The sequence below is a fragment of the Brachionichthys hirsutus genome, chromosome 22, assembly GCF_040956055.1.
Source record: "Brachionichthys hirsutus isolate HB-005 chromosome 22, CSIRO-AGI_Bhir_v1, whole genome shotgun sequence".
Classification (NCBI taxonomy): domain Eukaryota; kingdom Metazoa; phylum Chordata; class Actinopteri; order Lophiiformes; family Brachionichthyidae; genus Brachionichthys; species Brachionichthys hirsutus.
The window spans coordinates 1,968,602-1,992,541 of NC_090918.1; the positions used below are offsets into that span (position 1 = coordinate 1,968,602).

Below are 23,940 nucleotides of genomic sequence, written 5' to 3' on the forward strand. Positions count from 1 at the left end.
TTTGCAAATAATAAAAGTCGCCAACTGTGCAATAAGACAGGGCAGGCAATGAAAGCGAAAGCCGCGTATGAAGCTCAAGTATAAAGCCCCAGTTGAGTCAAGCTAGCTATACTAAGCTAGCCGAAAGAAGATAACACGTCACTCACCTGCCAGGAACCTTCGCTGCGTTTCTTTTCCAGAACTGTTTTTTATTTCCGTCAGTCGACATTTTCACTCTACGGTCCAAACAGTCCCGAACACAAACACGCGAATGGTGTCGTTACGCGCAAAACGTGCAGTTTGTGTTTATTTACACCAAGTCCCTTCCTCCAAAACTCAGAAAGCTGCCATGTTGGTCCCGATTAAGCAAAGGCTGCTATGATTGGACGAACAGGCACTTCCTCCTTGTGAGCCAATCACAAGTGAGATCTGCCGTGAGGCGACGTGACGTCTTTGGTCGACTGTCATTCCGACAAGAGAGCTGTCAATCAAAGGAGAAGACCACCGCCAGCATCAGAACCAGAGACAGCGAATAAAAAATCACGACCTGCTCTCACCAAGCGCAATGTTCACTGGAGTTTACAGGCGCTGGGTGAAATAAAGAAAACAGAGTTTCATAAGATTCACAGTTGATTTACAGTTGTTTGTATTGCAAAGTCACACAAGTCCAACAAAATAAAAGGATAATTTTATTGAATACAAGAATGAATAGTCACGCACAAATCAGCCCATTCATTCATAATAATAATAATAATAAAATTTATATAAAGGCACCTTTCACGGCACTCAAGGACACTGTACAAATACATACCAAAATAACATATATAGAATAAGAATTTAACTGAATAGAAATGAGTAAAACCAAAAAAAAATTAACGGAAATAAATCAAGAAAGTAATATGGTAATAAAAAAAAAATTGACCGTTGGCATCAGATGTAGTCGGCAGTTTTAAACAGAGTTTGATTTGTGATTTGAAATGGTGGAAAGAATCAATGTTTCTGAGTTGGGGTGGTAATGAGTTCCAGAGACGGGGAGCAGAGCGGCTGAATGCTCTGCTCCCCATTGTGATGAGACGGGCGGATTTATGTGGTCAGATGTGCAAGAGATCCTGAAGTAATTTGTCATCAGCATAATGTCATTGACAGAGTAATGATAGATTCCTGTAGTTTGACTGAATAGAGATTCTGATCATTAATAAGTGTTTGTCTCCTATTAGCAAAATTCAGCAGTTTGTTTGACCATTATCTTACCAAAACCATAAGTTTTCTTCCTTCATTTATTTTTAACCATTTGAATGACCTTTGGAGGTATGAACATTAACATGTATTATTTATATAGTGCCATGTGCTGGTTCACTGTGATTCCTAGTGGCATACAGCAAAATCCTGAACCTCAAAAAAGCACAAAACAAAGTTCTACAGCGAAACTATTCACCCCAGTCCTACACAGCTGCGGAATTCTTATGTGTTTTTCTTTGCAGTGAATTCCAAAAAGAGAGAAACAAATCTTTATGATTTCTTTTTTTGACTGCCCTTAGTCATGAATTAAACGGCATAGGTGTTTACTAAACATGCTGATGATGTGATTGTTCAGCAGGATTGAGGTGGGCCAACTCTTTGACTCGCGGGCCACAATGGGTACTAAAATTTGGTAGAGTTGCCGGGCCAGGAAAAGACGGATGGAGTTTTTATGTGAATGAATATAAATAACATGTAAAAGCTATTACATGAAAGGATTTGTCCTTTTACAGGTAGCAAAGCATGAATATGCAAGTCTCGTTGTACAAATTACAGGGAAAATGTCAAATGAATAAGGTTTAATTATAATAAAATTTAATTTAACGATATAATTTGGACAAGTTCGGCGGGCTGGATTAAATAGCCCAACGGGCCTTATATGGCCCGTGGGCCTTAGTTTGCCCATGCCTGAGTTAGACAGAATTACTGGTAAAAGCTCTCACTCTGTCACTATATTGATACAGCAGATATTCAGATATGCTTTGTTAAAACATTTAAGATTAAAAGTTTTTAAAATGAAAAGAAAACAGTTCAAACAATAAATTCCTGGTTATTAAAATCAGTTAAGATTGCTATTTGTGCGTCCGTGCGTGCGTCTAAGCGCACCTTGTACCTTGGGAAGGAGGTGGTTTCTATTTCAATAATGAGTGCAACGTCTGTCTAATACACGATCTTTGTGCTGAATCACCTCATAGCTCACAGGAACACGTTGGTAACCGGCTGACTGACTCAGACTGTTGTAGACGGTGGACGCAGTCTTGTCATAAAAGTATTTAACAACACTTCTGGGTAGTATTATGGACAATCAACCCAGATTATTTTCCTCAAATCTTTTTCAGGCGCAAAGGCAGGTAGAGGCCATTCTAAATTGTTGTGTTTTGGCGTGGAAGGAAACTGACACGAGCAGGACACCAAACTGTGGCATCAGCAGCATTCCTGTAACAGGTGAGTCTGACATGGAGGAGCCAATGGGTTGAAAAGCTTTGTTGCACTGCCAAGCGCGGCAGATTTTATTCTTGGTTTAAAAGTTCACAAACTAATCCCGTTAAAACTGAAAACAATATAAGATCCATCCAGCAGTTTTCCAATAATCCTAACAAACAGGCAGACAGACATGGTCATCTCCGTTGCTGTGGAAACCTTTGTGTCTTCATAACCTTCTTGTGGATGTAACAATGCATGAAAACGTGTGCATTTTTTTGGGTACGGACTTTGAAACGGTTGTATTTATTTCCATAAAGTATAAGAATCATAAATGAGCCTTATCGCTCCCTCCAGTGAGTTGTCCCCCATGTCAAAGAAAATGCCCCAGGCAGCTGTCTTCCCACTCGGCCCTCATTATCAGGATCGTGCACATGTTGAACAGTCGCTGTCAGGTCATGTTGTGTACTGTAGTTCGGGGTCTGACAAAAGCAAGTCACACAGTCTTCAGTCGAACATACTTAAGAGGCTTATTTCTCACAAGGCAACACTGACTAGGGGTTGACTGCTCATTTGTTCCCCAGGATATGGTTCACTTATTTTTCCGCAAACTCAACAACTCTTTCCTAAATAGGAGTAGTCAGCCTCGGCGACCTTTGTGGAAAAAAACTCTTGGCTTTGGATCTTCTCTCAGATCTTCAGATTTTTAAGGAGCTCATCCTTGAAATCTTGTGTTGTTTTAAATAGAGATTGAAAAGGACAAACATGAGCACAAAACTTTAGTTTGTGTATGACATCAGGTGACATAAGTGAGCCCTTTATGTCGACAGAGGGAGGCAGGTTCTGCCAAGAACGGGAAAAAAAAAAACACTCGAGAGTATCTTTCATGTTTTCAGTGGCCACAGTAGGGGAGGAGGGGGCGAGGCAATGGATATTCAGTCGGTTGCAATCTGAAACCTCATTGCAACTTCCAACAACATCATTGAACTCTGAGTGAGCTTTCTAATGTCTGTTTAGAGAGAAGGGTTCGGCCATAAGCAGGAAAACTGCCAGACAGACGTTTGAAACCATCAAAGAAATTGAGGGAAAGAATCCCCAAATAGCCATTCTTATAGACGCTCTTTTTTATGACAATAAAAAGAGAACAACGCTCCTTCACCTGGAGTCGAGGATTGCCACTGCCTAACAGACTGTACAGGGTTTTTTTTTGATGATCCATCCTGTGCTTTAATAACAATATTACAAAATTACAAAACATGATCATGAAGTTAGTCACCTATATTCTAAGAGACTATATCGGTAGAAGGATGGAACTGCCAGGGAACAGGGCTAGAGGTCAACCCAGGAGAAGATACATGGACGTAGTGAGGGAGGACATGAGAGTGGCTGGTGTTGGGGAGGACGATGCAAAGGACAGGGTGAAGTGGAGAAAGTTGATTTACTGTGGTTACCCATGACGGGACAAGAAGAAAGTACAGTCGTAGTAGATAATGAGGTTAGACAAAAGGTTAGCATTATTCTGAAAAGTAATAAAACATATGTTTTTTATTGCAGCTATAATTTGGAGTCTTTCCATCATTTGCTAATTTCCTCGTCATGTAGACATCCTTACTCCTGAAGCTGGTGTTTGTTTGTAGAGACGACTGGTCTGTAATTACAGCTGGCTTTACACACTGGGGTTAAAACCTGCGTGGGCATTGACCTTTCTAAAAGTGGTACCAAGTGCCCTGTAGTAACCTGTCATAAAGACTTCCCTTTATTGAGTCAATGTTCAACATGGCAGCATCCAAACCACCCCCCCGTGACATGAGCGGGTCGGTTTACCCTGGAGGTGCCATTCAAGGAGGCCTTTAATAAATAACCAATGAATTCAACATCAAGCACCACCGTTAAACAAGACCAATAAAGCCCCATCCTTTCTGGGAAAATAAAATGACTTCAAGTGCTGAAGTGTAGTTACCTTTTCCAGGCTTTGCACAAACTGGATATCATTAGTAGTTAAATAGTCCAGTTAATAAGTCACGACAGAAAAATAATTATCCCTTGATGCTTTTGCAAAATGCCGTATTTCCTTCTTTCCTTCTCCAGGAGCCGACCTCAGATTTGAAGCTATTTATGCCACATTAGACTAATTAGTAAAATATCTTTCGGGCACTTGCGCTGGAGGCGACATGGCAAGTGTGGTAATTTCACGAAGTCAGTTTATCCGCGTGGTCACCGATGCAATTTACCAGAAATAGCCGGAATAAATCAAATGGATCGAACCAGGAGGAGAGCGGATTACGTTATGTTGTTGGTTACATTTTGCAATTCATTTTTATTTAAAATGAAAAATGGAAACATTTGACCGAGCAATCTGCGATATCGGGAGGAGACGTGTTAGTTGGCACAAACATTTGCCCAAAAAATAATATTTAAACTGCAAGAGAAAGTCAGTGAAGCCGCCGCAGCGCTGGGAAGACGGATAAAGTTAATCCCAGCTGATGGCAGGGAATCATGCAGCGTGACTCAAATGTGACAGGTCTTCTTCAGCTCACATTTCCCACCCACCCCACCACCACTACCACTAGATTTACCCAATCATCAAGCTGAGACACAACTGCTATAAATGCCAAGGAGGACTTGTTTTGAGCTGGAAGCCTCCCTCTGGACTCGCTGCTTCCGTTTAGACAACATTAGTGGACGTTACTGCTTGACATTTGAGTGGATTTGGTCGTATCAGAGCATCTGTCAGTCAAATGGAGAGCATGACAGGGGGGGGGGGGGTCGTTATTTATTTATATACTGTACATATTCACCCTCACAGACACGCCAAGAAAAAAAAACATTCAGTGGCACAGCCTCTGAGGCTAGAGCAAATCTCAAGATACATAAAGCCATTTCTCTGATACGATGCAAAATCCCATCTTGGTGGAAAATCTAGAATAAATCACAGCGTATGCTCCTAAGAGGCTCCCTCCAAATACCTACACTTCATGAGTAGTACTTCCTCTAAGCCCAGATATCCCTCTATTGGCCAGGAGAGGTTAGATATTTACTTTCCTATATGGTGGAGATGGATGCAGATGCAGTATGTCACAGTCAGGGATTCACTTATAGCCGTCCTGGAAGTATTGGAGATCAGGATTAAAATAGGGGTGCCAGCATAACAGAAATTCCTCTGCAGTAAAATCCACCTTTCACGAGTAAAGAAGCAAAACAAAGCTACCGGTACTTGATTTTGTGCATCAGGCATGAATGGAAAAACAACAGCTCTAAAAAGATAGCAGTAGCTCTTAACAGATTTCCAGTAAAAACAAAAAGGTATGAGAGTATTCCTCATGGTTGGACTGGAAAAAAGAAATGGGTTTCATCCTCTGGGATCATGAAAAAAAGAATTCCTAGTGTTTCACTCGGAAAATAATGGCTTGAACTGGATTATGAGTCACTGGGAGTGAACTGGCAGGATCACTCCACCCCGAGTGACTCTTCCGGTTCTGCCTTTTCCCTTTCCCTTCCCGTCCATCTGTTTGCCTAAGCATTGGCTTAACAAGCCCATTGAGCCTCAGAGAAAATCCATGTCTTGTTTGAAAGCGCTCCGTCCTGTGTACCCTGGCAGATCTGTGCTTTGTAATCTGAACTGATCCTCATTGCACAGCCCTGTCTGTACATTGAGAGACAGCTGCAGAGCTATAAATGCAGCCAAAAAGAAAATACAGCTGGAGATTGGGTAGCCTCTGGTTTATACCAGCCCTTTCATTCTATTGATTGTATTTATTTACCCGAGGCTCAGGTCAATAGGAGTAAATACTAAGACCTCGAAAGCTAATCGCACAATAAATCAGTCGTTCGTGTGTGTGTGTGTGTGGGGGGGGGGCGCATCTTGCTTGACAATAACACGCGTTTGCTGATATCTTGCAATACAACACTTTCATACACTAATATGTCATGATGGGCAGCTCAGCGGCGCAGTGGGTAGCGCTGTTGCCTCACAGCAAGAAGGTCACAGGTTCAAACCTGTGCATGTTCTCCCTGCGTGGGTTTTCTCCAGGTTCCTCCCACCGCCAACAAACATGCAAATGAGGTGAACTGGTTACATTAAAGTCTGTGTGTGTGTGAGAATGATTGTCCATGTGTGGCCCTGCGATGAAATGCCGGCTTGTCCGGGGTGCACCCTGCCTCTCGCCCGCTGACTGCTGGGATAGGCAATACCAGCAACCCGGATGTCGGATAAAGCAGTCAGGAAAATAAATGAATGTTATAATTATATCACCAAACAAGTTTGATTTGTTCCCCCCACTTGTTCAAATGTGATCCCCTCTCTTCCACCCATGTTCACACGTCACTCGGAAAACAGCACAACACAACAAGAAGGGCATAAGGAAACATGATAAATTACGTGTAAGCGCCTAAGAGCAAAAGCATTTCTTCAAAGCGCGCTTGTCCTCCAGCACATTGTCAGTGCCAAGCTGCAGTAACAATGACGGGATTACGTACCAACTGAGCCACTGCGTGCAGGGAGGGGGTGCAGAGAACAACAGAAGAATATAAAGATGACTGAAAAAAAAGGGTGAGGCCGGGTGCTGCTCTGTCAGAGATATCATACACAAAGTCTCTGGAGCAAACAAGTGGGAGTCCATGTGCTGTATCAAGTCAAGATCAACTGTTTAAGATAAATACACATACTGTATCAGCTAAAAATGTTCTGCAGTTGGAACTTTTTTTTACCACTTAAGTGTGTGACCAGATTGAGTCGTCGTGCCGACATTACTCGCCGAGCACACGTTAGGTGGAATCCTGTCAGGCGAGATTCCGCCCAGTCGTAGGGAAGCAGGATGAGCAGGATCATCAATCGAGTCAAAGCACTTTCCATAGATGTGCTTGTTCTTTCACAATGAACAAACAAACAAACCAGTCAATGGAGGTCAGAGTTTGCATGTTCTCTCTGTGTCTGAGTGGGTTCGCTTCAGATTCGCCGGCTTCCTCCCAACACTAAAAACCTGCGACCCTAGGTGGATTGGACACGCTACAAATATCTGTAGGTGGAGAAATGGGAGTGCAAATGTTTGTTCGTCTACCCTGCGGTAAGCTGGGACCCATCCCAGTTGTGCCCCACCTCTCACCCATAGCCAGCCGGGTTTGGCTCCAGGACAACCCGTGACCCCACACTCCAAATAAGCACCTGTAGGCAAGATAATTATTATCATTTCATCTTAAAGAAGACATGAATGAACAAATGAATGAATGAGCAAGCGAGCACTACCGGATCCGTTTAGCCCTCAGGTCCCCAAGAGGGAATAATAACTTCGTTTTAACTATTCAGAATCTATTGACATATGAAACTGTCACGACCCGAACTCGGACTTGAACCCAAATGCACCACTCCAGAAGCAATGTCCAATTCAATAACATTTTAATGCAAAGTATTCGCAGAAATCACTCTCACAGAGAAATATAATTATGACCGTGATAAAGAACAAAGTCACAAACCAAGAATAGCAAAGAATCAAATCTCACTTGCATGGCATGGATTGGCTTGGTGCTGGTTCTCTGTTTCAAACATACATGACAAAGGGAGACACAAACAATTTATACGTGAGGTAGGGGAACACAGGTGGAACCAATCGGGCTGGGATTGACAAACACCCAAAGGCAGGAAGTCAAGGTCAGAAAGGAGAGAGGAGGGGTGAGTGCCAAAATAAAACAGGAAGTGGGGAAAAACACAGGCACAAGACAAAAACCAAACATGACCGAGCACGTTTTCCTGGACATGACAGAAACCTGTGACAAGACAAATATTAAGAAATTCCAAGAAGAACCTGTAGGGAGCCTGGTGCATACAATCCTCAGTACAAATCAAATCAATACAAATGATGTAAAAAAAATAAATAAAAAAAATCTAGACACTGGTCCTGGCCCTTTAACAGTCACAACAGTGGATTGCAGGTTTTAATCCATCTCATGTGGTTTGAATGGAAACTAGCAGCTCCCCCGAGGACTTGGATGTTTCTGGCTCAGCAGAGAAAGACTCTAACAAAGCCAGAGTGAGGGATTACATTCACACTTGGGGCAAGGTGGCGCACTGCCATTGACAGAATTTGAGGTTAATTTCCTGTCTTGAACATGAAGATCCACATGCCAGGGTCAGGGAATCATTGTCCTAATTCAATGTGAATGTCTGTTTCGACTTGGCCTTGGTTGCACGTCAGTCGACCTTGTGAGGATTCAGTCCCGGCCTTTCTCTTTATTTTTTTCCTTAGTATTTAACTATTCAGAATATATTTACATATATAGATAGTATATTGATGCGTTGGCAAAAGTCAACTAGTTTACCAGGCTTAGTTAACCGCCTGTTTTGGTGGATTGATATTTCACGGCAGTTTCGGTCATGTACAATGTACAAGTTTGGCACTTGAGAGTTTCTTTCTTTCTGCTGAGAACCATCCATCCATCCATAACACAATTTTAATCAGACATACCTTGAATGTTGTTGATGTGGAAATAGGATTTGTGCATCCATTTGAAATAACACTTTTTTGGAGGAAGTGATATAGCTGATTGAGCACTGGCTGGGTTGCCACACATTTTGAGTTTACACACACACACACACACACACACAGCTTTGATATCAGTTTCAGGTTCCTCTACCCTCGCAGTAGCAGCAGTAACATCAACATCAATGCATTCTCCAAGAGGAGACTTTCCCTTCAGTTTCTCAAAAGCAGACCGCTCTAGCTCACAGTTACTTATAAGCATTGTTGCATGAATAGAATCAGAATACTTTTAGCATTTGCTGGCAAGCTGCCAGAACGAGGGTTCTTTCCGAACACAGAGCTCCAGTATGCAATGCATGTCAGAGTGGAAGCAGGCCTGACCTGTTCTTTACGGTCGAGCAATTAGCGCATATCTAAGGGTCAGCATATACCTAAGAAGTACTGGCAACGTTTTGTGTGTCGACATTTGGGATTGCTGTGCACTTGTGTGCATCTCTGTGAATGTGTATCTGGGTTACTGGACCAGTGAGGCCAGTAGAATATTCTGCTCAACTAGGATACAAGTCTTTGAAATGAGCAGCAAATCCAGGATTAACAAAGATTTTCATACAGTTGTTTATCTTGGGTTACCTCCGGCCATAGCTTTAAAAGCCAATATGCTTAAAAGTCATTATATAATGAAGACGTAGCTAATTTGCTCGGAGGATCCTCACACCGCCTTTGCAACACCACGGTAAAATTATTATCATAGCTTGTTACGTAACTGGTATAAAATTAAAAGTAGATATGACTTTTCATAATCTGGTAAAGTATGCTTTTAAACAACATCTCAGAACCTGTTTGTTCCACATAATCCCATGAGATTTGCTGTACATTCATTGACAGGTATTAGACTGAGTGTTTGTCATCTTTTAACCCGCCACGGTGGGTGTAAATGATCAAATGTGCGATGGCTGCTGGCCCGCTGTCCACACCGTCAGGGCTCACAATGGCGGCTGACAAGAACCGAGCTGCTGTTGATGTCGCTGGTAACCCTTTTGCTCTTTCTCTCCGGGCTTGTCTCAATGTGCGCTGTGAAGAACAGACATCGCAACTGAGGAAAGGGCATGGAATATAGAGCCTGTCTCTACTTTTGCTCACCTGCAGAAACTGTTGAAGCTAAAAGGTCGTACAAGACTAGAAGAGGAGGAAATGGTAGAAGAAGAGCCATTAAGTCCTTATAAAATACAAAGCCTTACTATATATATCTAAAGGTTAGCTCGGTCTTTATCGCATCCATATATTAATTAGAGAATAGGTTGAATTTTATTGTGGAGTGTGAAATACTGTATTATCTAAATCTTTAGTGAGGTCATTAATAGTGTTGCATGTGGGGTGGCTGTTTTTATGTTTTACCAAGGGCTAGATGGATAGTTTATAGAGCTGCACGTATTAGTTTGGCGGAGGGACTGGACATGCGCTCTCTCAAATCTTGCACTTCTGTCAGTATAGATGTGCAACAACATCTATACTAACTTCAGTACACGATTGCATAGTGCATTAACTTCGACTATGTGGCATTTCAGCTCGAGCTTCTTTCACGCCACACGCCATTTGCAGGGCTACGCTTACGCTCGCTGCTCATTCCATAGCTCTGAACGCGGCTTCAGTGAGCCACATCGTCAAATCACAATAGCTCATTTTCAATTCCAATTCTTTTAAATATTGAAGTTATGACACTGCCACCCCAGTAATGTTTGACCTGCACTCTTAGTATTAATAATATTCCCTTCCCTTTCTTGTTCATCCACTTCACCACAAGTAAGGTGCAATAATGCGAAAGTATCGCAGTACAAAGCGACTCAGTCAAGAACCTGCTTTTTTGTATCCCTTTTAATCTCCAAGAACCAGAACGTTTCAGGTCCAGTACGCCAACACAAAAAGAAGGAGCAGTCAGTATAAAATATGCACCTGTAAACTTCCCTGAACTGCTCCCACGCCGGCCCTCCCCCGACGCTGAACCCGAACCTTAAACCCCATCGGGGAGCGAGAAGCTGGGAACAGCATGGACAAAGTGGCAGTTCATTACGAGGTGATGATGATGAATATATTTATTAGATAGTAGCATGTATTACAGTACAAACACATTATGTATTTTTAATTAATTGCTAAAAGGCAATTGTCAAATACCTGAAAAAAACTTTCCTTTTTCTTTTTGTGAAATGAATTTTTATTTTATTTTACCCATGTACTCACTATTTATCAAAGTGTGAATATCAATGGCCATTAAAGTTGTTATTTCCCCAAAAGGTACGTCGTTTCTTATTTGGGGAAGAAGTGGAAACTTATTCTCGCTCACACCAAAGAGATAATATGTCAGGAATCCCTCCCAACCATTTCACCAGAGCTGATGAATAAATCTCCAGGAGATTCTGGAGTGAGTCTTTATCTAGCGTATATATATATATATATAGTTGAATATATTTATTTTTACTCATTTCAAGTAATATTGTCCTTTCCTGGTATGAAGTCGGCTTTTGAATGTCATATATCAGTAGTATAGCCGTCCACTGATCCTCCACGCTTAGGATTTCTGGATTTAATTAGAAGCAGTTGATGGATGAACGCTGCAGCTTCAGATGAATATTTAGTCATCACTTTCCGAGTATTGAGTATCTCCATTATACGGTCCATATCTTTGGTTTTAAGTCATTTGATGGTTCCAGTGGTCCCTTTAAGTTCCGTCATTCTAGTGCCAATGGACTCTCAATTACCAGAATGGGTATGAAAGAAAAATACATTTTCTCAATAGTTCTCCACATTTTCCCAACTTGGCTTTCAAAAGCATTAAATTAATACCTGTTCATTCCTTTGATGTCACTTAAACGCTCTTTAAGGCCGCTGATCCGTCCCATCACTGCCAGGAGGAAGCCGATCACGCCACACTAGACAAATTCTGTTAATGAACAGACCATTCAAACGCTGCCAAAGTCTTTCAGTCCAAAGTCATTTTTAGCCGGCAGGATGAATACCTGTCCCATGGGAAAGCAGAACAGGAAGGCACAGTTACTTCAGTTCCAACACTCACCGCTCTCGGGATAGAACGGTTTCATTCCTGCTCAGCTTGTCATTCTCAGGTCATTGATTTAGCGACTGAATGGATTAATATGATGACTAAACTTTAACAATCATTCACTTAGCCCAAGCTTGAAATGCAATGCCACTGTTACGCTTTCAAATTTGAAATTGAACCTTAATTAAACATCAAATAGAAACAATATCTGGATTATTACATAACCTCTGCCAAGGCGAGGCGGAGTTTTCGTCTGTTTGCAAGATAACTCAAAAGGTTCTGGATGGATCTTGAAGAAATTTTCAGGAAATGTTGGGAATGTTACCACGAACAGATGATTACATTTTGGTCCCGGATTCTGGATCACTTTGAAATTTTCATTAACATTGCAGTCAATGGAGCCTCATAATCTGTTCCTCAATACCTCGGTTAATTATTGACAATCTTATATGTCTATGGAATTTGACAGTCATGTAGGGTGTGGGGGGGGGGGGGCTCTATCTCACCACCGAATTTCATCCTGATCGGATCCAGAAAGGAGTCAGTAAAAAAGTATTTAATTTTAACATTGAAAACTCCATTTACGGATTCAAAAATATGTTAAAAACACACATCAACTCTGATTCACTTTTACTTTTCACGGTTGGTGGATAAAGCTACCAAGAACAATTTAGAACCTTTTGAAGATGATCCAGATCACCATGTGGACGGTGTAAATCCAATTAGGAGGAGAACGAGCTGCTCGGCGGAGGTCCGTGCTCTTCTAGTTTTAAGTTGCATCTTTTAACTGATTGAGTCTCCACCAACACGAGGAAAGTATTTGGACCATTAGCCGCTAGATGTTGCAACTCTGTTTTTGTGCCATTAAAAAGAAGTGGATAGCGTGCTTATCTGAGCCGTTTCAACGATACAGCTGCGTATTACATCTGGAGATGAGGATGACTAGAGTGGGGAGACTGAAAACGGTAAATGCTTCGGACCACAAAACTGAAACAGCGATCTGAAAAGGAGGTTGGCAGAGCTGCAGAGTCAGGCGGTGATTCTTCATGCGCTTGTCTCTATGAGCAATCTGTCCATGTCAGGCGATCCACTGCTGACACAGACATATTTGTCCTCACTTTAACTTTAACTCAACTTATGCATCACGTCTGCAGTTGCTTTGGTTTTCTAATGTTTACCCGTACATGTGATAATTGATCATACAGAACAACTCTTAAATATCGAAGTAGCACCATGTATTTCTCGCGATGTAATATGGTTGAGGTAAATATTAAAGAGTTGTTCTCTCTGCAGCATGCAGCCAGGTAGTCCAGGTGTGTGATATAGTGGCCGTCCGCAGCATCAAAGATGATGATCAGGACGGTGTAAAGACCAGGAGGAGTCAGAAGAAAGCTAAGTGTGATCAGCTGTATCCCCATTCCTTCACAGGTATGCCAATTAATTTATACTGCTTTTACATACATGTGTTCTTGTATGTCTGTGAAATCACATGTTTACGGTCTTTTCGTGGCAAAACACGAATGAGACTTTGTTGGATCCCATGTTTTTGGGACTTGACCCACATTAGGGACAAAACGACAGGATAGCTCTTAAATTTTTAACTCATTTGATCTTTTTTTCAAACTTCCTAATCAGGTTTGACACCAGAATTAATCCTGAAAGTGAGTCTTAAACAAGAGAAGCCACTCACAGCTTAGCCGACTGCGTCTCAGGTGGCAGAATGTCAGTTCCTTATGCACTGATGCTTTATTTTGAGCCAGCAGATTTGATCCAAACAAGAGGAGAGTTGCATTTATCACCAAAAACAAATCTGAAAACAACTCAACTGCGTCCCCACAGCCTGTGGTTAAACCTGTCAGAGATAGATTGCATCATTTACATCTTGATTAAAGGATGATTTAGGTCTACCATAAATGTCCCTCTGCTTACCCCACTGTGAAGGCACTGTAAGTCATTTGGACTGAAGAACTTGCCTGAAAAGTTAACTTTTCTCTCAGATGGAAACAATGCTTCATGTGATAAAGTGAAATGCCCCGTGAGTGAATCTGCTGTTGAAGTACTTCCTGTCGAATTGTAGACTCTTTTGGTCCTTAACGTAAATACTTCCCCAACGTTCCCTTGAAGGATATTATATGACTCGACTATCAGCAGAGCCCTGTTTTACTTCAATGATTTCTTCCTCCTACATGGCCTACTTTGTAATCCATGAATCTGATTGAACTGGCTGGTAAAGATAAGGCTGGAGTTCAATTTCATTTCCAATTCTGCAGTGTAGCAAAACAAGATGGTAGTGAATGCAATCTATGCCAAATAAAGAAATGGACTATTACACCTCTTAAAGATATCTAAAAAAAAGATCCTCCCATGAGCCCAGCAAATATTGGCCTGTTACAGCTAACAAGTATTTCATAGTGATGCAAATCCCATAAGGTAAAGGCTGGTAACACAAAACCTTAAATTCGAGAATACCAATGACAAATCTGTTTTTGTGTTCCTGCTTCTTACACTGCTCCTTCCTTTGGTTTTGTGCCATTACAGTTTCCTACGTCAGAAGGACGAGGCGGCACCAGTGGTGCTGCAGCGATGTCACCTTCCACTGCACCAGTCTGGGACTCTGCGAGCTGTGGATCCAAGTCATCAATGAGCAGCTGTCATTATTCAGTATGTAGAATTCAATGATGGCGTCTGACAGATGCAGCAGCTTAATTACTTAATCATCAGGATCAGCTTATTGACTGGGCGGAAATAAAAAGTCACATGCCGAAAATAGAGAGAGTGTTTCCACTCACACACACACATAATAGTTGACATACATTCATTAAATTATACTGCTCAGAGCTAATGTGTGATGTAACTGTGAGGAAGTATAGTCAGTAGTTCCAAAGTTAAATGATTGATCCGTACCACACAATTAAATGTTATTTAACAATTTATTGCCAAACGTATCATATTTGATACACATGGCCTTTCAGGATTTTGAGACTTCTACTTCAGAAGTTTGATATATTTTCATTTTTATTCCCCCGAAAAAGCTGATAGATACACGCAAACACATGCATATCTGCATTTTCCATGAAAAAATTCCGGCATTTGCAAAAGTTGCATAAATTAGAGCACTTCTATAAAAAAATATGGGGTTTTTTTGTGTGTTTTTTGGCAAATTTGTCACAAGGTTCCATTAAGACCTTATTTCCTGACGATTACTTCATGGTGCGGGCTTTAAAGGGTTAATATATATGGCGGCTTTGAGGCTGAATTGTCAGATTGGACTGGAAGTGACAGTCCAATCTGTACATTCTGGAGGCAACAGGTGTCTCATGCGGGACGGGCTTTTTATCTGTCGTGACATTTGAATAGCTGGGACAATAGAATACAATCCTGTTTTATGGACTACTTCATTGGGACACCACCTTGCAGTACTTGACATAAGTTACTGTAGCGCCCGAGGGAAAACCTGCACACACTGCGCCAACAAGACGCTGCCTCCAAGTTAGATATCAAAATACTTTTGTTTTATTTCGTTATTAAGGGCTACCGTCACTGGAGAACGAGGCGACCTGGAGGGAAATGTCAACAGTTCACAGATCAACATTTAAAAGTGTTTCGTTTACACCGACGTGTTCACGTTTCTGTGATCGAAAAGACTTTTCATTCATCTCGATCAAATTTTTCTAGTAACTTGACGTGCTGGTTTATAAGTCGTCTCGAAGCTCCGTGAGAAGTCACAAAGACGAATTATAAAATAAAATAAAAAAGCATTAAATTTAACTACTCTCATAAAGCATGCAGTAAGTACTTCAACAACTGTACTTTAATACACGAGCACATTTAATACTCATCAATTAAGACAATATCTATTGCTGTATGAGTGCTTTTCCCTCTTTTGCCAAGTGTAAAGACATGATATGAAATGCACTATGTCAGATTGTTCTTCAAACATCCTTATCCTGAATATCACGCACACATTTCAAACAAGTTGGGACAATTGGTGATGCAAAGCTAAGGGAAGGGTTGAGGGATTAACACCTGATGAGTCATCATCACCCACTCCTGCCCTCAGGAGCTCGAGCAACTGGTGTACAGTTAACGTTGTCTGTTATTAAATGATGACTCTTCATTTCGATTTGCCTCCATGATTGCATTGTGCAGACTTTAGTGTGTGTGTGTGTGTGTTTGTAGCATGTAGTACCTGGTGTCTAGGAGCTTTATCTCATTCGAAATGATCTTCTCGGCCTCAGGTTTTGCGGCGGGGTTAATCAATTCGAGAAAATTACCTGAAGTCATTGGGAAGATAAAGGTTTAGTGTTTTCAGGCGTGCCCGCCTCCTCCAAAGTACGCCTTTACATCACCCGCTGACAAATCAATTTATGTAATCTAATGGAACTTTTGTCTTATTGCCAAACAATTTTGCGCCCCATATTTCTTTGTGCTCATTTAACACTTGATCCCAATCCATTTATTTTCAATTTGCGCAGATGCTGCATCTCAGTTTGTTGTCCTAAATGCAGTCTTCCATAGCCGCCATAAACAAGCCATTTAGCATCCTCCACTGCAGCACTCTGTTGGTTTATCACCAAACGATGCAAGCGCCTCTGCATCGCTTCACACTCCTCCAATAGTCCGTAGACGCACCATTTATTTCGTGAGCGCCGAGTTTTGAGCGCCAGTCGGATTGAGAAAGGGTCTCTGGTTAGTGAAAGCTTAATTAAACCGCTGTCAGTTACACATTTGCTAAATAAAGAGAAGGAACAAATGTGCAAAGTGAGTCCTGTAATGACCGTCTCACCGGCCTGCCTGTCTTTGCAGCCAACCGACCAAAGAGCCTTCTGGTGTTCATCAATCCCTACGGGGGGAAGCAGCTCGGGAAGCGTATTTATGAGCAGAAGGTGGCCCCGCTCTTTCGCCGCGCCTGCATCTCCACCGACGTGATTGGTGGGTTCCAATCAGCTGGCGTATTTTAGCATTTAAATAAAAAATGAGCCTCGACGGCCACCTTATAGATCTCCACTGCCACTGCGGCCTCTCGGAGGGACCGAGGAGGCTCGCAAGGATATGATTTGGCTTATAGCGCCATTAATCACGCCGCCGCCTTAATGGAAGCTGTGATAGTTGATCAGCTTGGGTATCCAAACACATCTATTATTCAATAACTGTTTGCCGCAAGTACACATAGTCTGGGGGTATTGATGGTCCATCAGAGCGAATGCTATTCACTCTGGAGTTCCTACAGTTGCTATGGATTGCAGAATTGTATTTGTGTTGATATTATATGCCTGGTAAACAGATTTGCTCCTGAAATATTATTGTTTTTGCTTTTGTGGACCCCAGCCTGGTTCATTTTGCGTACTAATACACTATTTCTGAATTAGGCTGTTTTGTGCCGCTGCTGCCTTTGCGTTTTCCGAACATTAATCTGCATGACAGGCTCCGCATGAATGTTTCAAAACTGCAGTCATTTTTCTGAGGTTATAGTTCCAATTGCCAGTAATAGCCTGGCCCCGTTGTCTGGTCGCCAGTTACGGGCGCATGCAAGCCCGCGTTCTCATTCGCTGAGGCCTGTGCTCGTGCTTGATCTTTTAATTTGTCTCCATAGTCACAGAGCGAGCCAATCACGCCAGGGACCACTTGAGAGCAGAAGCAGATCTAGATAAATATGACGGGTGAGTAATCAGCCTTGGTAACTGCTGCTTTCAGGGGCCGAACACTTGTTCTTCATTGTGACATGGAGTTTAATCTGATCTGTTCATGTTGCAATAAAAACCATTGAGAGACTCGGCCACGAGCTGCGTATCAATTATCGCACTCTATAGGAGTTTTTTTTTTTTTATGAGGCCCTGTCCTGCTATAATCTGTGCAATCTCATTTTGTAATCTCTGAGGCAAACCCCCTGTGTGGTTCGAGCATTCAGCAGAGGGACTCTTTGATCACATGCCCTCGTGTGTTTTGTTCTGTGTCACGCGCCTTCGATCAGGATTTACTCGCCAGTCTGCAAGCGTGCCGGTTTCATCCTCTCTGTTGAGATATATTCATATTCTCATACTTAATTAATCCAATTACATCAACGAACAAATAAATTGAACCAGTACACAGTGTGCACAATCAACAGTTAAACGCTGACAGGAGGTGATCAATGATCAAGTCTGAAGTTTATCATGTTTACGCTAACATTAGCCATTGATCGGTTTACGCACTCTGTGCTTTATGTAAAGTCCTTCTGAGGCAGACTGGGAAATATAAAGGACTGGCCAAATCGAAATTGGAGCTGATAAGCATTTCAAGCTAAAGGCACAGATGCCAACTTTGAGTCTGTAGGATTTATCATCTGGGAACTTTTAATGTCTGCACAGATTACTGTAACATCCCAGTCGAAGAGAGATTTCACCTTAAATGGAAAGCTTCCTTGATTGGAAAAAGTATTCACGATAGCTATGATAATGGGCCCAGAGTTTATTATCATTCATTCATCTTCTGAACCGCTGAGTCCATTACCGACTCGCCGGTCGTGCTGCAGGAGCCTGTCCCAGCAGTCAAAGGGCGAGCGGCGGGGAACAGTCAGCGTGCAGGCGCCAGTTCATCGCACACACACTCACACCTATGGTGGCGGGAGGAACCCGCAGAACCCGAAGAGAACCCACGCAGACACGGGAAGAGCATGCAAACTCACAGAAAGGCCGCTAGTCGGATTCGAAACTGTGACCTTCTTGCGGTGGGGCAACAGCGCTCACGAATGCGCCACCGTTACTTAGCGGAGTTTAAAACACAGGCCTGGGGGGGCTCAGTTGACATCAAGTTGATACAAGTTCAGTCCATGTGAGTCTGAACCACATCTACATGAAAGGAAAGCGCTAAGAACCAATTTTAAGACCGCTCGTATAGACAGATAATTGTAAATGAAAAGAAAGCAGATCCCTGAGGTACTCCATGGAGGAAATGGATAGTGTGAGATTTACGGTCCCTGCAGCCTCACAAAAAGGTTATTTCAGAGAACTAGGAGTCAAATCAATCTCACTCTACCCAGCATGCTTGCTGTAATGATTTATACAATCAATGAAAATCAAGTTACCTATACAGTGTAGGAATTACCACATTTTACAACCATCTCTGGCAAGTAGCAGTTTCTGTCTCTAGAAGCTGTAAAATGACTGCTCTTATATAAGTAGCTACGCTGGTCACATGCTTTCAATGTAAATAATATGCACTTCATACCAGTAAAGGCAGAATATGAGGTTAAAATGCAGCTGATATTATGAAAGATTTGTTGCTGCGGTCAGCTTTGTCTCTGTAGGATGAGATGAACAAAAGAAAAAAGAAAAAAAGTTGTAAAGCTCTGCGGAACGCTTATCTTATCGACAGACGTTTATCACAATTTCCACTCTTGATGTAATTGAGTTAATTGTGCATCGCCCATCTGCACCCTTTAACAACGGTTAATGTCTATGCAGGGTGGTGTGCGTGGGGGGAGACGGGATGTTCAGTGAAATCCTTCACGGTTTGGTCACCAGGACTCAGATGGACAACGGCGTGGACCAGAACCAGCCAGATGCTGAGCTGGTGCCGTGTTCCCTACGCATAGGGATCATTCCTGCAGGTCAGCGCCGGCCTCTACGATCACATCACACTCTCAATTCATTACAATCTGTGAATGGAATAGTTCATCTCAGAAATGACACTAACATTTGTTTGGTCTTTTTTCTTGCTCTGCTAGATGAGAACATAGATAGAAATATGAATATATGATATATATATCACAGTAAATTTTCACGAGGGTAGTTGCATAGTGCGTTGAGACCACCGTGAGGCTACCTGGTGCACCGCTTGATGAAACGATGGTGGCTGGGGATGATTTTTAGGGCAAATCTTACAATGATTTAGGTGTTTTTTTGTGACAAATTAAGTTCCTTTGACAGATAATCATTAAAACCTTAACATAACTCTAATTGTTTCCTTTAGCTATATGCAGATCTTTTATTCTTGAATGAATCCTTTTTTAAATGGATGTTATATTTTCAAATGACAATGTTTTTTAAATGAATGAAACACTAAGTGTTAAATATAATACTAAAAGCGCCTTGAATTGTTTCTTTTTTTTTGTCATCCTGCTAAAATGCAGTCATGCTATTCACTGCTGCTCACCATCGCGGTAACAAACTTCATCTTGTTGGTTGAACGTCTATTTCCATTTCCATAAGTTGAAACTCAAAGCTGGAGTAAATGCAAAGGCCTCATGCTTAAAGTATGAGGGTTATGTCAAATAGGCAATAGCTAATATTCTTCTCATTGCATAGCCTGCACCTGCTGCCCTGAGTAATATTGCATTGGGTGACATGACCCTTTATAACCCCCCCATCCTACTGGAGCACCAACTGCGTGTTAATCCTCAGCAGATGCACAGCATGCACTTATTTGTGGGCTATTTGTTTAAAATGCAGAACCTGCCGTTTTATTTAGTCCTTTTTATTTGTTACTTCTACATTTTCATCTCTGGTGGCAATAAAACGAGTATGAGAGCTGCAGAACTTTGAACGCACAGACAATAAAATATATCACTCATATATCAGTTTGAGTCGAGGCCTTCGACCTGTGTTGTGTCACTCCCATCGCTCTTTCTCTGTCTCTATGTCACTCTTCTCTCTGCCCTCAGTTCACTAATAAAGACATAAAACAGCCCACTAATGCCAGCCATTTATCTCATCGCCAAGACGCCTTTTTACAGATAATGTCTCAAATAATGCCGATAATGTAAAGTGTCTCTAACGTGCTGGCGTAGTAGCAGTTTCTGAGCTGAGCTATTCCACGCTATCACATGTACATCTATATGTCAGGACTAGAGAGTGTGTCTTTGCACGCTGGAGGTATTTTACGATTATTATCAAAAGCCCCTGCCAAGGCTATGTAATGTCTCTATAAGGTATCAAAGTCCCGTGTGCCAAGGTTCAGACGTCAGAGAGCCATTACTTAATTTATGGTGCTACCACACACAGAAAATATCACACACACACGTTCAAAAATCAAATTTCAGTTGTAAAACATTAATGCATGGAGGGTTCTACAACAATGTCCTGATCGGTGGGGGGGGGGGGGGGGTGCACAGAAAAGCATCCAGATTGTACTATAAGGATGATTTAACTGCCAAAACTGTTCCAGAGAAAATAGGAATAGAATAATCTCTTGCTCTTCGGTAGTTGAGTAACTTAAGTGGAATAAAACACTGATCATCTGCGGACTGAACATCTGCGTGCACCACTTAAACTCATTCAAAGTCAGTTGGCTTTTACTGGGTATAGCTTTCGAATAGTCAGAGGCATACGCCAAGCACAATGGTAGGTAATTCAGCGCCGTCGGGAGTAAATGGAAATCGCTTGGAGGAGACGCAAAAGGCCACAGAAGAAGAGATATTCACAGGGAGCGCAGGAGCAAATCAGAGAAAGTGAAGGAGGGAGCACATCTTCATATTCATCTGTGCGTCCGCCACTGAATGACAACCCTGATCCCCCCCACCCCCACCCCGCCACGCCACGCTTCTGTGAGCCAAATCAAAACATCACTCGTTAGATTTCCCTCTCCTCCCTCCCTCCCTCCATCATTTATCAGAGGCAGTCGGTCCATTTCTCTGCTCGGAAATGATCAAAGTCGGGCAGATGGGTCTGAGATTCCGCCGTGTGGTGCAGAAAGAGCGACAGACCCTTATTATCGCTCAAGTTGAAAGATTGAATATCAACCTCAGCATTTCATCCCAGGCAGAGGATGTCTCTTATCCTTCATTTGCCGGGTAAAGAGAGCTGGCGACGGTCCGGGGGGGGCCCTGCTGCGATCCGATTAGTTAACTCCATGACTTCTTACTTTCCACCCAATACGATCTTCCGGCTGAATTCTTTACCTTTGACAGGCATGTAACTCCAGCATGGGGGGGGGGGGGGCACGTCATTTATGGCTAATTGGAACTATTGATTATGGGTTTACACACTCAGTTTACAGCTTTGCCTACAGTCGGCACGCCTTAATCGGTTCAGATTGCTGTAGATTGCAGCGCATTAATGTTTAACGACACACAGTAATGGCACAATTGTCTCCAGGAAGTGTGCCACTCCCGAGCAAGCCTGTTATTTGATCTCACTTAAGCCGGACGAGCCACCGGTGTCTTTGCGTCCTCGTTCAACACGTGGGTCAGAGGGTGTCTAACACAATTACACTGCAACCCCAGAGAGAGAGAGCTCAATATACTCATATAAAGAAATCACATATAGAACGTATTTTGTAAAATGTCTGACCATTGATCTGCGCCCGACAGGGTCCACGGACTGCATCTGCTTTGCCACGGTGGGATCCATCGATCCGGTTACGTCTGCTTTGCACATCGTTGTCGGTTAGTAGAAGCCACCGGCTGCGCCGCGTGTCACCAGGGCGGAATCCTGGTTTGTTTCTGGACGCCATCAGTCCTGTGGAAACAACCTTTCATTGTTTTAGAGTAACGGCTTTTATTTCATCATTGCACGCATGCGCTTAACAATCCATCCGGGTGTCCGTTTTACAGGCGATTCCCAACCAATGGACGTGTGTTCCGTTCATCACGACGACGTCTTTCTCAGGTACTCCGTCTCGTTGCTGGGCTATGGTTTCTATGGCGATCTGCTGACAGACAGCGAGAGGAAACGATGGCTGGGCCCTGCTAGATATGACCTGTCAGGTAAGAAAGCGCTGTTTTTCAGGGTAAGCCTATTTACAGCTTCAGCCCGCATCTCTGGATCCAGACTTCAGAGGATTTAACATACACGTTTTACACAGGAGCTCAAGCTCGTGGATTTAGGAGGACCCAGTAACAACAACATTCCTGTCCCCAGTGGCTGAATGTCCACATAGCCTCAAAAACAAAACAAATATCATACAGGCTATTAAAATAATGCATCTCATAATTGACTCATTAATATTAATTTATTAGAGGTTATTAATGGTCTATTTGCATCGGTACAAATAGCTTTTTCCAGTGCACTAGGGCATCTCTGTCCTTTGGGCCAGAGTTTTCTAGTTTCCTCATTGTGCTGCACAAGAGTTTAATTAAACGCATAAAGAAAAGCACATTGATGTGCGTCCTGTGGCTCCGATTGGGCTTTGTGTTCCAGGAGCGAAAACCTTCCTGGATCATAACTATTACGAAGGCGCCGTCTCTTTCCTCCCGGCTGAAAACAACGTGGGGACCCCCAGAGACAAGCTGCTGTGTCGATCCGGGTAAATAAACCGTCAATTCCCATGTTTGAACTTATCTGGTGCAGTTCAACAGTAGCGCACCTGCTGGAGCATAAATGGGGTAGTTTACGTTGTCAGGAAGCCTCTCTGATTTATTGCGGACTGAGAACCCGTTCAGTCTTCTCCTAAAGTTGCTTGAATAAGTGCTTTGGGTTTTTGTTTTTTGAGCGCAGGCATTGTTTGCATTTGTTATGGGTGCTGAAAGGCGCTGGGAACCATTAATCTGCAAAATGCTACGCTCCCCTGACAACTTATTTTATCATAAAAAGTGACACGGCTCTGCTACAAAAGGCTTATCTGACTGCAGACTTCTTAGAGCTTTTCCCAACAGAAACTAAAGATGGACTGGATGTCGACACGCCTAAAGGCTCATCCGGGCTTGTTCAAACCTTGGCACAGACGGGTTTGATGATGGTAAAACAAGGTGACGCTGTTATTTCAGGTGCCGAGTGTGTCGCCGCGAACCCTCATCAAAGGGCAGCGAGCAGAGGGAGATGTCAGAGGAGCTGGAAGCCTCTGATAAAGGTACGGATTTGAGGTTATTACTCAAAAGGTGTCGAATTATTGTGCATCTCATTTTTTTTCCGCCTCGTTATCGTGCGTGTTTGTATATTTTGACTCGACTTCTGAGATGCGAGAATACGTCGTTTTTTATGTGGTTTGAACGATGAGACAAAAGGAGGAGACGATCCCTCACTAGGAGATTTACATTCTGCTCTACCTGACTGCAAATAGCTGCGTTTTCTTCTCCAAATT

The 23,940-nt window shown here is 42.6% G+C and overlaps 2 protein-coding genes across 2 annotated transcripts in view; one reads left to right on the top strand and one right to left on the bottom strand.

The window, feature by feature from the left end:
- The window catches only part of tbc1d22a (TBC1 domain family, member 22a), an 87,272-nt gene extending 86,976 nt beyond the window's left edge, over positions 1 to 296 (bottom strand). The window contains exon 1 of the mRNA XM_068755065.1: positions 147 to 296. Coding sequence (XP_068611166.1) covers positions 147 to 208 — 62 coding nt within the window. The 5' untranslated portion in view covers positions 209 to 296. The remainder of the gene's footprint in view (positions 1 to 146) is intronic.
- A 1,998-nt stretch (positions 297 to 2,294) lies between these two features.
- cerk (ceramide kinase) overlaps positions 2,295 to 23,940 on the top strand; it is a 29,348-nt gene continuing 7,702 nt past the window's right edge. Inside the window, exons 1-10 of the mRNA XM_068755474.1 lie at positions 2,295 to 2,442; positions 13,237 to 13,371; positions 14,482 to 14,604; positions 16,750 to 16,875; positions 17,537 to 17,603; positions 19,386 to 19,531; positions 22,232 to 22,306; positions 22,475 to 22,627; positions 23,061 to 23,166; positions 23,627 to 23,709. Coding sequence (XP_068611575.1) covers positions 2,295 to 2,442; positions 13,237 to 13,371; positions 14,482 to 14,604; positions 16,750 to 16,875; positions 17,537 to 17,603; positions 19,386 to 19,531; positions 22,232 to 22,306; positions 22,475 to 22,627; positions 23,061 to 23,166; positions 23,627 to 23,709 — 1,162 coding nt within the window. The remainder of the gene's footprint in view (positions 2,443 to 13,236; positions 13,372 to 14,481; positions 14,605 to 16,749; positions 16,876 to 17,536; positions 17,604 to 19,385; positions 19,532 to 22,231; positions 22,307 to 22,474; positions 22,628 to 23,060; positions 23,167 to 23,626; positions 23,710 to 23,940) is intronic.